General features: G+C 42.4%; 2 protein-coding genes across 6 annotated transcripts in view; one reads left to right on the top strand and one right to left on the bottom strand.

Annotated features, from left to right (window-relative positions):
• Positions 1–13,771, bottom strand: part of LOC105565266 (protocadherin-15) — a 165,379-nt gene that overhangs the window by 117,101 nt on the left and 34,507 nt on the right. The gene's annotated exons all lie outside the window — the stretch shown is intronic.
• LOC105565267 (uncharacterized protein C15orf61 homolog) lies at positions 6,341–11,832 on the top strand. 5 transcript variants are annotated; one of them, XM_012018310.1, is made up of 5 exons: positions 6,341–6,634; positions 8,653–8,790; positions 8,954–9,121; positions 10,631–10,874; positions 11,608–11,832. In XM_012018310.1, the coding sequence occupies exons 3-5, from the start codon at positions 8,999–9,001 to the stop codon at positions 11,733–11,735; spliced, it is 495 nt and encodes a 164-aa protein (XP_011873700.1). In that variant the 5' UTR covers positions 6,341–6,634; positions 8,653–8,790; positions 8,954–8,998; the 3' UTR covers positions 11,736–11,832. The 5 variants fall into 5 exon arrangements, with proteins under 5 accessions (XP_011873700.1, XP_011873702.1, XP_011873699.1 ...); XM_012018312.1 differs by having other exon boundaries at positions 8,937–9,121; XM_012018313.1 differs by lacking the exon at positions 6,341–6,634 and adding an exon at positions 8,173–8,483.

Raw genomic sequence — 13,771 nt, 5'->3', positions numbered from 1 at the left:
TTACCGTAAATTGCAAGTCCTGCGTTGGAAGAGATAGAGCGTTATCCTTCTCGCATCCGTATTCAGTCACAACGAATTGGAATCGCGTGGCCGACCTCCCGACAAATTATTTCGTGCAGCCGGAAGGCGTGTTTCAGATTATGGTAATGCGGCTCTCTCAGTTTCGAATCGGGCAACTGTTGAATCACCGCGAGGAAACGAAATTCTAATTTATAGTTGTTAGATAATAAATGAGTTTAAAGCGGGGCGAGCGAGCTCTCTTGCGCGGAAATAAAGAACCCTTGGGAGAAAGCGCGAACCCAACAACGTCGTCCTAAGCCGTGAGAAATGTTCAGTTAAGGCTCAGTTTGACGAAATTTATCTCACTTTCGCAATGCACTCGGGCATTATTCCGACAAATACTTTATATTCAATAGAACCTATTAGCACAAGCTCGATAGATAAATGCCAAGGTGTGTGAAATCGGCGTGTGTACCAGCCCGTACTTTCCTGTCTCTCGATTTGTCAATCGTCATGCTTTTCCCGCGTTCAAAAACTCCACGTCGTATTCATGTGGATTAGCATTAAAAAAACAGTTGTCCGCTCAGTTTATTTGCACGCGTAAACGGCGCGTAAAGAAACATGTCGGACGTTCCACAACGTCCGCGCGTAGACGCCCAATGCTAAATCCCGTTAGGCCGTCGTACGCGTTCATCCGCGACTGCGAAAAAATCCGCGTGATTACACGTGCGCGCACGCGGCAACGCGCGTCGCGCATAATGAAGGAGCGGGCGCATCGTCTCCGAGACGCGACGCGGACGCGACGCGACGCGTCCGTTACATCATTTATCTCGCGGAAATCGTAGGACTCGCGACTCGAAATAGCCAGCGCACGCAACAACACATGTCCCGCATGCGAATAAGGGCCTGAGCAGAAAGATTAATATTATTACAATTCCGTCTAGTCGGAAGTCGCAGAAAAATTGTCGCATAAAAAATTGTCGTAGACGTATGCCGCCTTGCGATGTGATAAATGCGACATACGTCTACGACAATTTTTTGTGCGTTGACTCCCGACACAGATTTACGTCTTACGACGGAATCGCAAACAGTGACGATAATATTTCTGCTTAGGCCCTAAATCTGTCTTAGTCGTAAACGTAAGGCAAGGTAAAAAAACAGAAGTCGCAAAAGTGTGTTATATACGACTTACGTCTACGACTAAGACAGAGTTAGGGCCTGAGCAGAAAGATTGTTGTAACCGTTTACGATTCTGTCGGAAGACTGAAGTCAGTGTCGGAAGTTAACGCACGAGGAATTGTCGTAGGCGTATGTCGCCTTGCGATGCGATAAATACGACATACGTCTACGACAATTTTATGTGCGTTGACTCCTGACATCGACTTACGTCTTACGACGGAATGACAAACCCTTACGACAATATTTCTGCTCAGACTAAGTCTGTCTTAGTCGTAAACGTATAGCAAGGCAGAGAAAAACTTAAGTCTCGTATACACAAGACTTTCACGACTTAAATTTTCTCTGGGGCCTGAGCAGAAAGATTGTCGTAACCATTTACGATTCTGTCGTAAGACTCAAGTAGGTGTCGGAAGTCAACGCACAAAAAATTGTCGTAGACGTATGTCGCCTTGCGTTGCGATGTTTACGATCTATTTCTCGAGTAAAATTTTCCCTATAGAAAATATTTTGAAACTTAAACCTGAATTTAAATGCGCGTTCCTAAACTCATTAAAACAAGTGTTGCAACCATTCTGTCCATCACTGTTCAATGTATAATATACAATTTATTCACTTGCACATATTTTTTAAACGTATTTATTGACTACAAAAGTTTCTAGACGCACGCGCCTGTAACCCGTGTGACACGTAAGCGCGAGTCGCGTGCACGCGTGCGAAATCTGGAAACATGGATATCGGCGGGAATTGACCCGGGCGGGAATTGACGAGGAAGCGAGGGAGAAATTGTATTACCGTTGCCCGCGTTATCGTTTTATTTAAATATTTACGATACGTGCTATAATTGTGGAAAGTTCGTCGTCGTCGAACGGGATAAGAAGTCGCGCTTTGACGTACGGTTATCGCGGTAAGAAACTCGCTCTTCCTCGTCACGAGTAGGTTGATTGAATATCAGTTTACGTCAAAGATGTCAAATGCGTAATTATACAGGATGTTTCAAACATAACTGGCACCCTCCGAAAACTGCGAAATACGAGACAAGCTGACGACAGCTGAAATTACAGCTGGTAGAGGTTCCGAAACCTCGGCTTTTTACAACAGAAATTCGCTAAATTCCTCGGATTAAGCCAAAAATCTTCTCTGTACGGTTTTCTTTTACAGGGTCGGCTAGCGGTGTTTTCGCACCTTTGAAACATCCGGTACGCGAACGCGAATATATTACATTCCGCCCGTCTTTGCGAACGCGTTGCCTGATAATGAATCTTGGTAGAGAAAAGCCGCCTGCCTTTATGACGTTCTAGTCGATTAAGCGCGATGTAATCGCAGCTGCCCGCTGGCAGACACGCGTTTCCTGCGTCTCTTCCTTCGCGCGCGGCCGGGATCGGCAACGGCGACGTAATCCAATTTGATGGTGACAGCGTCTTCGCGCGATTCTGTCCGGCCGGAGTTGTCCTTTTCCTCTGCACCGCGTTGTGTCATCGCCGATATATTACTACTTGAGAGAGAAAGAGAAAGAGAGAACTATCGACATTTCTGCCTCTCAATATTTATCCCTGTACACTCGCGGAAAAGATATCCGGTTACAATGCGACTACATTTCGGTCTACAATATCACAAAAGATCGATATAGCGGACAATCATATTTATTAAAAAAATATGAAAATTTTAAGTGAAAAATTTTTAAGAAATAAAGAGCAAAAAATGCTTGTTCGTGCGTTACAATCGCATCGAGATAAGATTTATTTTAAACGCAAGAATATACGAGTACACACCGAGAAGATTTTCTTCTAAAATTTATTCTGAAAATCATATAATCGTGGAGCAAGACGGCATCTCGAACAATTTTATGAGAGTTTTTTCAAGTTTTACTTAATTATTCTTGTTAATATACATTTTACGAGGAAAATTTCAAAGAACTCATAAAGTTGTTCAAAATGCCATGTCGTTTCACGATTACATGATTTTCAGGGAAAATTTCAAGATAAAATTCTCTCCGTGCAAGCTTAAATTTATATATGTTAAATTATTCTTATTTCAATCTTATTTAATTCGAGGGAGAGAGAGAGAGAAGATGCGATAAAAAAATTTTAATATGCCAAGAATATTTTCTTATTATCAGAAATCCTTTCTGAGCGAGTGACACGAGAGAGAGAGAGAGAGAGAGTGGCACGAAAACTCGATTAGATACAGCATTATTATTGAATCTTCATTATTATGAAATCTTTTTTTCATAAAAAGAAATTTCCAGAGAAACTCTAACGCAACGTTGGTTCGCTGTTCGATCACTCATAGATATCGAAAAACTTGTGTTAAATTCAAGCATTCTCCCCCCCCCCCTCCCGTCGTCGCTCGTTAATGGCGCGTAGCGTAGCTGTAATAAACACGTGGATGTTAATGAGATATGGTCGTAATTTACAGGGCGCTGTATAAGTCGCGACGGTATGCGAAAACGATGCTAGGCGTGGCAACCAGAGGCGCGGACCCGGAGTGATCGTTCGCCAACGGGAATCCTGAGCGCGGAATGATAAGACTCTCCGCAAACGGTCCAGATTCGCGCGTGTACTCGCTACGTTACGGCCACCGGGATGGCAACTCGTTTGAAACGGAACGAAAGCGACGAGGTTGTCGGTGTTGTCGTCCACGAGGTGGTTTCGCTCTAAAGTGGCTCTATTACCAGTTTTACGTAACGATACGCGTGCTGCGAATCGCGAGTACTCGGGATTTCTATGAGGCGAAAGAGGCCTCGGCTTGCCGTTTAAATTCTTAAATATTTATAACTCTACGTCAAAACAGCCGTTTTTGGCACATCTAAAAATGTGAAAAACGAGCGAAATCGCCTGTGGAAAAATAAATAGTTGCAGAAATGCGATACAACTTTCATAAATTATTCTCTTGACATAGTTTCGTGAAAAATCCCGATGAAAGTGATATGCGTGCGCGCCTACAAAAGCATGATGCATAAAGAGGCGCGTGAAAGATAACGACTCACAATACCGTCCGAATCGTAACGCGTCGAGGGAAAGATCGCGGAGATTATTATGCGGAGCGCCCGTTCTCCAAGTCGCGGCCATTCTGTCGTTCCGAACAACAACTAAATGAAACGAGATTTATCATTCGTTAATGTCACGTTGATGGTCCAGAAACGCCGGTGTTAACTGGGTCGTGTAACACGTGCGCGTTACTCCAAATTGGTAGATGAACGTGTCACGCGCAAATTGGACCGTGATACAACGCGATAAGTCATGCCGGCGGAAGTGCAACGTTGCATGGTCGGCCAGACGCGTTTCGACCTTCAAATACATACGTGCAACCGCAATCGTGTAACTAGTTTATTCCGAATCGATATTTGCCGGCAGTAATAAACAACATCGGAAAGTGCTATCATTGTGAATATGAAAGAAGAAAAGTCCAGATATGAGAGAGAGAGAGAGAGAGAGAGAGAGAGAGAATCAGAATAATTATTTATTATATACTCTGTAACAACTTAAAAGTTTTGTAGAGATTAGAAAGGTCGAAAGTAGTGTTCCAGAAATTTTAACACCCTGTATATGATTACCCTTATAGAAAGAATAAATAGAGAATGTCGTGTGACAATCGTTCACGTATCTACATCAGGAACGTACATTTCTGATGAAAGATAACTGGGACAAGATTGCACATACTCTAAAAGCACTTAAGATAAGCTACCTAGAGAAACAATCTTTTCCTGAAACTTTCCTGAAAGATGAAATAGTTTAACCCTGTAAAACAAGAGAGAGAACACACCTGGATCGCAGGGGTAGTTTTCCAAGCTTTGAGTGAGCTATGCACACGACACGATCAAACAGTCAAACAATCAGTAGTTATTAGAGTAAGTTTAAGTATTTATTGTGAGAAAAGAGTGAGATAAATCAAGTCTTTTTCGGAGATATAATAATTTTCGCGAATCTTACCATTAAAGTACACGCAAATTGTTTTCTCATTGTTAGACACCATCTATAATTTTACTTTTAAACTGTAATACAAAGTTGCTTCCGCGAGAGCCAAAAAATGTCCAAGTCATTACTCTCGATGGAGCCCCGTGCGATTTTCCTCATTGCCATTACCTGTGATTTACGATCGTGCTTATCGAAATGTCGTATCAAAATTTGTCACCCCTGAAGAAAAAGAAGACGACGCGAGCCTCCGATGTAAACACGACCGAATGAGAGAAAGAGCCCCGCGTGGATGCAGATGAGAGAACAAGATGTACCGCAAGTTCGTCGAGAATGATAGCCCGTCACGGCTGCTGCTTGATAGTCTGACCTCATGCCACGGGGCCACGGTGGTATATTTACCACCTGGAAGTACTTAGAAAGGGCTTCTCATCCGCGTGTTTTAATGGTCTATTATTGGACGGTCTATTGAAGGGAATGCTTGAGCGTGGACCGCCACGCCTGTCGCGCGAAAATTACGGGATAGCATAACAATGGTACATAAAACGCACGGCAACAAATTAACCTGGGTCGTGGTAACTTTGACTTGCGTTTTAATCTTTTCAATGCAAATTATACGGCGCAATTAAAATTCAAAGGATCCCTCGGACGCGGCAAACCGAGCCAGGATCGCTCATTACGCAGGACCACAATCGTTTCCACTTTTCATCAGCAAGCAGCATAATTCAAGAAAAATTTAATTAAAATTTTTTAATTATAATATCATCTATCTAATTATAATCATAATTTCTCATTACATATAATATAATACTTAATTTATTCTGATTCTCACATTAATTTCCTACACTGTGTGAGAGAATTTTCTCTCAAAATTTATCACGAAAACCATGCCATTGTGAGGCAACGTGGCATTTCGAAGAATTTTATAAGAGTTTTTTCTTGTTAGTATACATTTTACTATATAGTAGAATGTATGGTAAAATTTCAAAAAACTGCCATGCAGTTCCTCAAAATGCCACGTTGTCCCACGATTCGATGATTTTCGGAGTAAATTTTAACAGAAAATTCACGTGTTATGATAACAAAAAGATCTAGAAATACATATTTCTCAGATAAACAAATTAAAACGTTGGCTTTATAACACCTTGCGCTTACTTCGGTTTCAATCTTTCGAGCAGAAAAAGCCAAAGTAGAACAGACCCGGAAAAGACCTTTCAAACAGGCCGCCACACGGAATCGATACTGAACGACGGCGGCGCTCGTGAGTTTCGTGCCACGCCGATTACGCAACTACTAACACGTGCCGCCGTGCCGCGTAATACTTTGTCTTCGCTTCTACTTTAATCCGATCGCTCAAGAAAATAACTAGATACATGCGTTGTATGCGCGCAGGAATATATGCGCGCTAAATCGAGTGCCGAGTATTTTGTGACGTTTGTATCGAGTAAAATACAGCTTGGAGTCCTCGAGCAAGCAGCATCGACTGATCCAATGACTGCAGCCATCTGTTCGCCAGCACGAGAGCCTCGCGCATGCGTGAAAGAGTGAGCATCAGTGTAGTATAGATACAACAGATTTTAAGCGTGCTAGGACCTTATTGCGAATTCGGTTGCACGGCTAAGACTTGTTTACAGTCAATTCTTATATTTAAGGGTCGTCTTAAAATCTCTTAAAATATTTCTTAGCCAGTAAAATAACTTGTACAGCATCCATACGGATCATTTTTGGCTAAATGCTCTTTGAATGTGTACTTAAGACATAGTTAAATATAAGAATTGAGTACAAACAAGCCTCAGTGCGCACCACCCTTGGGAAAATTTACTTTAAATGAAATTGAAGTTTTTTAAAGTAATCTTTCAAATCTAAGAGTTTACTTAAAGAAATTAAAAGTTTACTTACGAAATTTTTAAGTAATTTTGGACAATTAAAGTAATTTTTAGTTAGCCAAGCCTGTCGAAGTTCCCACTAGAGGGCCGCGCGGCATAACACTTTCTCGTAAGAAGAAACCCGCGCGCGATATTATAAGTTATACTGCATACTTTTCACAATTCTTTTAAATTCTTCAGGTACGTTTAAAGTGTCCAAATTTATTTTTCATATTTTTTATTTTTTTTAAGTGAAATTTTAAGGTTTTCTAAGGTATATTTTCCTAACGGCAGTGCAAACAATCGAATTCGCTATTAGAAATCTTGCCCAGATAATCGTAATTTTTGCTTACACAAATATTTATCAGCGACACTCGCAGAATTATTAACACCGACGAAGATAAAGTGGATAAGAACTAATTACAGACGTATACTTGCTCTTATTCGATTGTTATCTACAACGGAAGTGTTAATTAAATGCCACGAACGCGCGTCGAGTCAGTTTAAATTAGCAATGCAATTCTTTCGATGTTTTTGCAGCAATAAGGAAAAATTAGATCAGAGGGTTATCGCGTTGATCGTAATTCGCAACTCGAACGAGAGCGCGATTCGATCTGTATTCCGATTGTCTCTGACTATTATCGATCAGTATCTACTTTCCACTGCCGCTTAAAAGAATAAGTGCGCGAAGATCTGCATTAGAAATGCAAAGTAAAGGGGGAAAGGGCTACTGTTTTATTCCTTATCCTGTAATAATTGATTTGTGTATTTCTATATTTTTACTTTTATATATTACGATAAAATCTTAATTTATTCTCTCACTTTTATCAATGAAATTTAAAAGTGTACTAAAAATGCTGAAACATTTACTAATTATTTGAGTCCATCTTCCCCTTTAATTTGCATTGCGTTAAACGCGCTTAATTTTCTTTTGATCTCGAATGAATGTCGCGTTTGTCGGGCAACGTTCCGCGACGCAGCATTCCCCTCCCCCCCCCCCTCCGAGGGAATCATTGACAAAAAATGACAAACCGACCGACAAGTTGCGTGAATAACGGCGCGTCAAACTGGCAATTCGACTGCGCACAATTGTGACAGCCATCGCTCAAAGTATTCCTGGAACTTCGCGACTACCTCGATGAAGCAATCAGAACCGCATAGCGGCGAATTCACGCACGCTGATGTGCAAAAGTTGACGCGCGCGCGCCATCAATTACGTTGTTACTCATTCCGCACCGACGCGAACAGGCGTAAAAGACAGAAACGCTAACGTTACACCGCGGGACACGATCGCTTCCATCCGTGCGATCGTACTGAACCTCGTTAACCTTGACATTTTCAGCGACTCTCTTGCACGCGCGTTTATTTTAGAAAGGCAGAACGACATACACCGTGACGAATTCCTACCCTGCGGGTCGATAAGCGATACTATTGAGTACGACGCGATTACTTCTATCATCGTCTATTTATGTGCGGACTCGCCCAGAAGTTCCTCTTTCCAACCGCACGTCTTTAGGCTGACGTGAGCGTACGTTCTCCTTCGATGACTAAAATTTTACTCATTCCTCCCCGCTACCTTGTTTCCCCCCGTTGAATTTTTCAATACTCGCATTACGGTAAAATTAGCTGAAGAGGAGAAGACTTTTTAATATCAGATCGTCACGATTATGGAAAGATAACTCGTCAATTTTTTTTAGACTTCTGATCTGATTCGAGGATTATTGTCAGATCTCGCGTGACGATGTTTGTGGTATAAATATTTTACCGAAATTTTCCCTGTGACATTAATCAATAAAAGAAGGGAGAATGTTATGTTTGATGGCCAAACATCTTAGGTATTGTATAATAAGGCCCGTAATCACGCTTGATGCTTCCATATGTTAATCCGCTCTGCTTTTTGTGGTTTTTAATGAAAAATTACTCGCCTTGATGGATTTATTTTTTTATTAATTTTATTAGTAAAACTTAAATTTTTGCACAGTTTGTTTATAACTTTAGATCAACGGAGATCGCGCAGATGTGATCGCGGGATCGATCGGTGAAATGCAATCGCGAATTATCGTCAACCTGCGCATCGAACGGGGAATACCGTTCGCCACGAGGAATGCAAATCTCTGGACGAAGATATTCCAGACGCAGAAGAAGAAGAAACCGCTGGCATCAGAGGTCAGTGTGCCTCCCGGTTTCTCACGAATTAATCCGGCCGCTCCCCTAATTATCTCACGCGTTGTGTTTTTTTTTTATCGGTCCGAAGGAGATCTTTTCTCAGGGGACCCGTGCACACTTTCCCCAGACACTTTCTTACGTAACAATACACGCTCGTGTTACACTTGGCGTGTTTCCATTCCCGTGGCACCGCGCGATCGTACGGCCGTGATAAACTCGCAAATCTTCCCAGTCGAACAAACCCCCCCCCCCCAGAATCCATCGTTTCGAACATAATATACTGTGTATTCCACCGAGCGATTGCGCAAATTGCAAATTACCTCCCGAGCGCTGTTACCGTCTTGGATCAGACTTGCGGTGTACAATTTATCCGCAGAAGCCGGTGACTCTCGATTTATATTTCCATTTTCATTTCTCGAAATGTGGAAAACTTGCCGATTCTCGCGGTTTTATCAGTAAAGATAGCTGTCGGGTATCTCTTAATTATTGTATCCCTGGTGGAGCAATATGTTGGCGCAATATTGGGAAATACGTGAATCTAATATTCCCAGCATTGGTCCAATATTGTAAGATGGACGCCAATACGTCTATTTAGCAATTGTCTTATATTGAACCAATATTCATGTTATATTGCTAAATATTGGCCAATGCATTTCCTATAGAAATCTAACGTTATATATAATAATTATTATCGTGCAATATTTGCATTCATTTCGTGACCAATATTGGCTTTACATTAGGAAATATTGGCCAACGCACTTCCAATAACCACCCTTACGAAAAAGTTACGAAATAATTACTAGAAAATTACTGTATGTCAGTAATTGAATAATTAGAATTTATTGATGTACAGTAATTTTCTAGCAATTATTTCGTTGCTTTTCCGTAAGGGCAATATTTACGGGTAATGTTTTATAGTCAATGCACACTGTGCTACTAGAGACTTGGTTAAAAGTTATTTCAGTCTGCGCCGCAAGAGAAATTTTTATATACAATTATTACGCTCTCGTGATCGCGAACTCCAAATCTTCGTAGAGTATCCGTTGCGATTTTTTCCTCCCCTTTCTTAAATATCGGATAATTTTAGAATCTTACTTTACTACGGTGCAAAGTTACTCCCGCCGGTGCAATTTAATCCCCGTCCTGCGGTAACGTGAAACTGCAAATATACAAGTAATATGATCGTGTTGAGAAACGACATTATAGCAACCGGCTGGTCGTTTCCGAGTGGCAGGCTCGGGTTTTTAAAATCTCCCCCCCCCCCACCCCTCCCCCGGTTTGATACTTTCATTGCGACGGGTTAATTTCTTCTATACACACGGAAAGCCGGAAGGGCCAGCCGCTTGACGGCGGTGTTAACGAGTCGACGCGGTCGAGGAAGAGACGTCGTAACGGGATGTAACGGTCGCGACTTTGTCCTGCATGCTCGCGATGATCCCCGAGGAATATTTCCTCGATCAGTCAGCGTGTACAAAGTGGCCCGGCGTGATTGCGCTATCCGCAACGCAGGTCCTAACGAGCTACCTGTTGCAAAGCGGCGAGCCCCCCTGGACCTCGTACTTCGTCCGATATGCCGACGTGGTGAACGATCAGCGGGGAATGTCACACTTCAATTGGCCGGCGGGCGGCAGCAATTACCACGTACTTAGGACCGGCTGCTTCCCGTACATCAAGTATCACTGCAGCAAACGGCCGGCGCAGGATCTCAGTGGCGAGGACAGATTCTTCAAGGCGATCAAGATATTGAACCTTGGTAGGTTGCGCCGGGTAGCCGGACGCTCGCGAAGAAAAGGAGCCCGCGTTCGGGAAGGCGGCCTTGTTCATTTACGCCGCTCGGACGCGATAAACCGGCGAGCTCGTAAATCCTATAATTACCGCGAACGCGAGATGTCACGGGATTCGCGATATTAATTTTAACGAGATTCCTCGAGCGCTTTGGAATCTCTAAGGGCTATCGCTTTAACGAAAACGCCGAGGCGTATCGACGATTTTCTTTTTATTCGTTGGCGATTAAAAGCGAGAGTAACGACGAAGGTAGAATAGTCCGGAGAGAATTCAGTCGAATAAACTCGAGCTCTAGGAGACACTTAATGTTCTCAGAGTCTCAATTCGAGAAATAAGACCAAGAACCTCGTCGCCGGGGCCAACAATAAGATCGAGAGTTCTGAGACACCTTGTAAATTCGCAGCTATCGCCCCGGCTGATTAATTGAATTCAGTCCGTATATCTAAAGCAATGATCGGAACAAGGCGTCGCGACAGAAACCGCGCGTATCGCCGGGCGGTCTTAGTCGGCTCAATTTCCGAGAGGGAAACGTGGGACGACGATCACGACGACGACGTCGTCCTTCCACGGCCAACGTCTCGTGCCATTGAGTGCTCTACCGATCTGGAATTAGCCACGGCGAACGGGTTCAGCAATGCGACGACTCGATAATCCCCCTTTCCGACTTGTTGCCTCCTCACGCTTGTTCGATGGTACACCAGGTATCCCCACCCTGATGTACGGGCTGGCCGCGACACAGCTCATCCGACACCGCGAGATCGCGAGGACGCCTCGGGGTGACGTGACGATCTACTTCTTGCTACCGGAGGACAAAGGCTCGCAGTACTGAGGTCTGCACCCTGCGACGCTAATCTGCGCCGGGTCTTGCGTCACGGCCTTCCTCTGGAGATGACATTAACGGCAACGAAATACAGACCCATACCGGATGATCGTCGTTCCTTTTTTCAATGCCCCCCCCCCTCCCTCCCCCTCGTTACTCGTTATTCCGGCTTTTCAAGCGCCGAGATCGGAACGAAAAGGGACTCGAACGGCGTAAAAATCTCCCAGTTGCTGCGAACATTCTGTTTATCCGCGACAGACGGGATCATTAATTTTGTTAAATGAGAAGATGAAGAAATTGGAAGTGGCGACTCGGAATAGCATCTTTCGGAAAAATTTCTATAAATAACTACAAAAAAACTGACTTGAAATAGAAACTTGTAGAAATTTTTATATCTTCGTTGAAACATTATTTTTTTGTAAAAATATCTACGAAATAGTACCATAAATTATAATGTCCTCAAATGAAGAAATTATTGCAAGTGGTATTTCATGAAAATGGACAATTTTGTAAAAATTAGTACAAAACTTTACCAGTTAAAAAAATTTTAGAAACAAGAAAAGCTTAAAGAATTAAAATATTTGCTTACTTGTAAATTATTGCAAGAAATAACAAAAGTGTTCCAATTCTAGCATTTTTCTGTTGATTTTTATAACACTTTAAATTTACGTAGAATTTCTTAGATTCTGGTAGTTATATTTTATAGTTTTGTAGAATAATGTAGAATTATTTCCGGCAAGAAATAGCGAAGCTTTCGTCCATGAATTTTGTACTACTGATAATAATCGATTAGTAAAACACAGCACTCTTTCTAAAGTTGAAGAATCAATCCAAGTAATGAGTGACTGACAGCACTCATTCAAAAGTGAAATTTCACTTTACAGCGGACTGGCGACAATTTTTATTATTTTTTTCAAGTGAAATCTCACTTCAAAAGAGTAATTCCACTCAAAAAAATTGAGAGCAGATTTTGATACGCCATATCACGAATCTCGACTAAATGCAACCGCAAGTAGAAATTAAACTGGTAATGAAAACTCCCGATTTGCTTCATTATAAAAGCTGCTTCGTTCATCTTGGACTCTATGAATAGTGCGTACTAGTCTTCATCCATCACTCAATTAAAATCGCGAGGGCTCTCATCAGCGATGGTGCCAATCACGTTGATCACGTATGAATCCGCAGGCGATCGCGATAGTCTCTCGTCAGGCTTTGGGGGATCTGAACGCGAGGCTCTTTAGAAGCCTCGACGACGCGCCGATAACGCGAGGTCTCGTTAATGAGAACGGCCGCCGGCGATCCGTGCGTGGAGCAAGGTGCGAACGCACATAGTTAGAGCGGTTTTCTAATCGACTACTACTCGTGTTCCCTCCGCGGCCCGGTGATGCATTAACGTCGACTCGGCAAAGCGGTTCTCCGCCCCGAACCTGCTACCGTGCAAGATTGTGCACGTAACGCCGACGACGAGAGCCGTTGCTGTTGCCAATCATTGTTTGAACCCAGAATTTACGAGCGTGCGTGCTTAACGCCGTACATAATAATTCGGATTAAGTAGAATCGATGCGATCTATTACGGTCAACGAGGACAGATGCGAATCCTAACTCGAATTGATAGACCGCAAACGGCGCATTATCGCTTTAGCGTAGATCACTTGCACTTTGACAGTCACAGACGCGATAAATCGCAGGGCGTTCATGAGCCTTGTCAACCTGCGAGAATGTGCAAACTAAAATTCATAAAATATCTCATAAAATGCGTCCGTGATTTGCATTTTTCTTGTTAGACTTACAATTGATTTTTTATTAGAATAAAATGTATTTCTGTACATTTCTACTTTCCAAATTTCTGTAATTATACATTATTCTATTATAATTACACGTCAGCTTCGTAATCTAACGTCGTGCAATTTTTTCGCAATTATTTGCTACAGGTGTAAATGTTTTATAAATATTATAGAAAGAGAAAGATTTTATTGAAAGAAAACTTTAAACTTTTCACCGCATCTTATCGTATTTCTTTTCGACTCTAATGTTATACAATTTTA

This window comes from Vollenhovia emeryi, unplaced genomic scaffold (assembly GCF_000949405.1).
Source record: "Vollenhovia emeryi isolate VEMERY1.0 unplaced genomic scaffold, V.emery_V1.0 DF939154.1, whole genome shotgun sequence".
NCBI classification, from domain to species: Eukaryota; Metazoa; Arthropoda; class Insecta; order Hymenoptera; family Formicidae; genus Vollenhovia; species Vollenhovia emeryi.
This window is presented reverse-complemented; position numbering and strand designations above follow the sequence as displayed.

Coding starts and splice junctions, on each gene's coding strand:
- LOC105565267 (XM_012018309.1), top strand. Junction 9,122..10,630: donor AGAAACCGCTGGCATCAGAG/GTCAGTGTGCCT, acceptor TCCGCAACGCAG/GTCCTAACGAGCTACCTGTT. Junction 10,875..11,607: donor GATCAAGATATTGAACCTTG/GTAGGTTGCGCC, acceptor ATGGTACACCAG/GTATCCCCACCCTGATGTAC.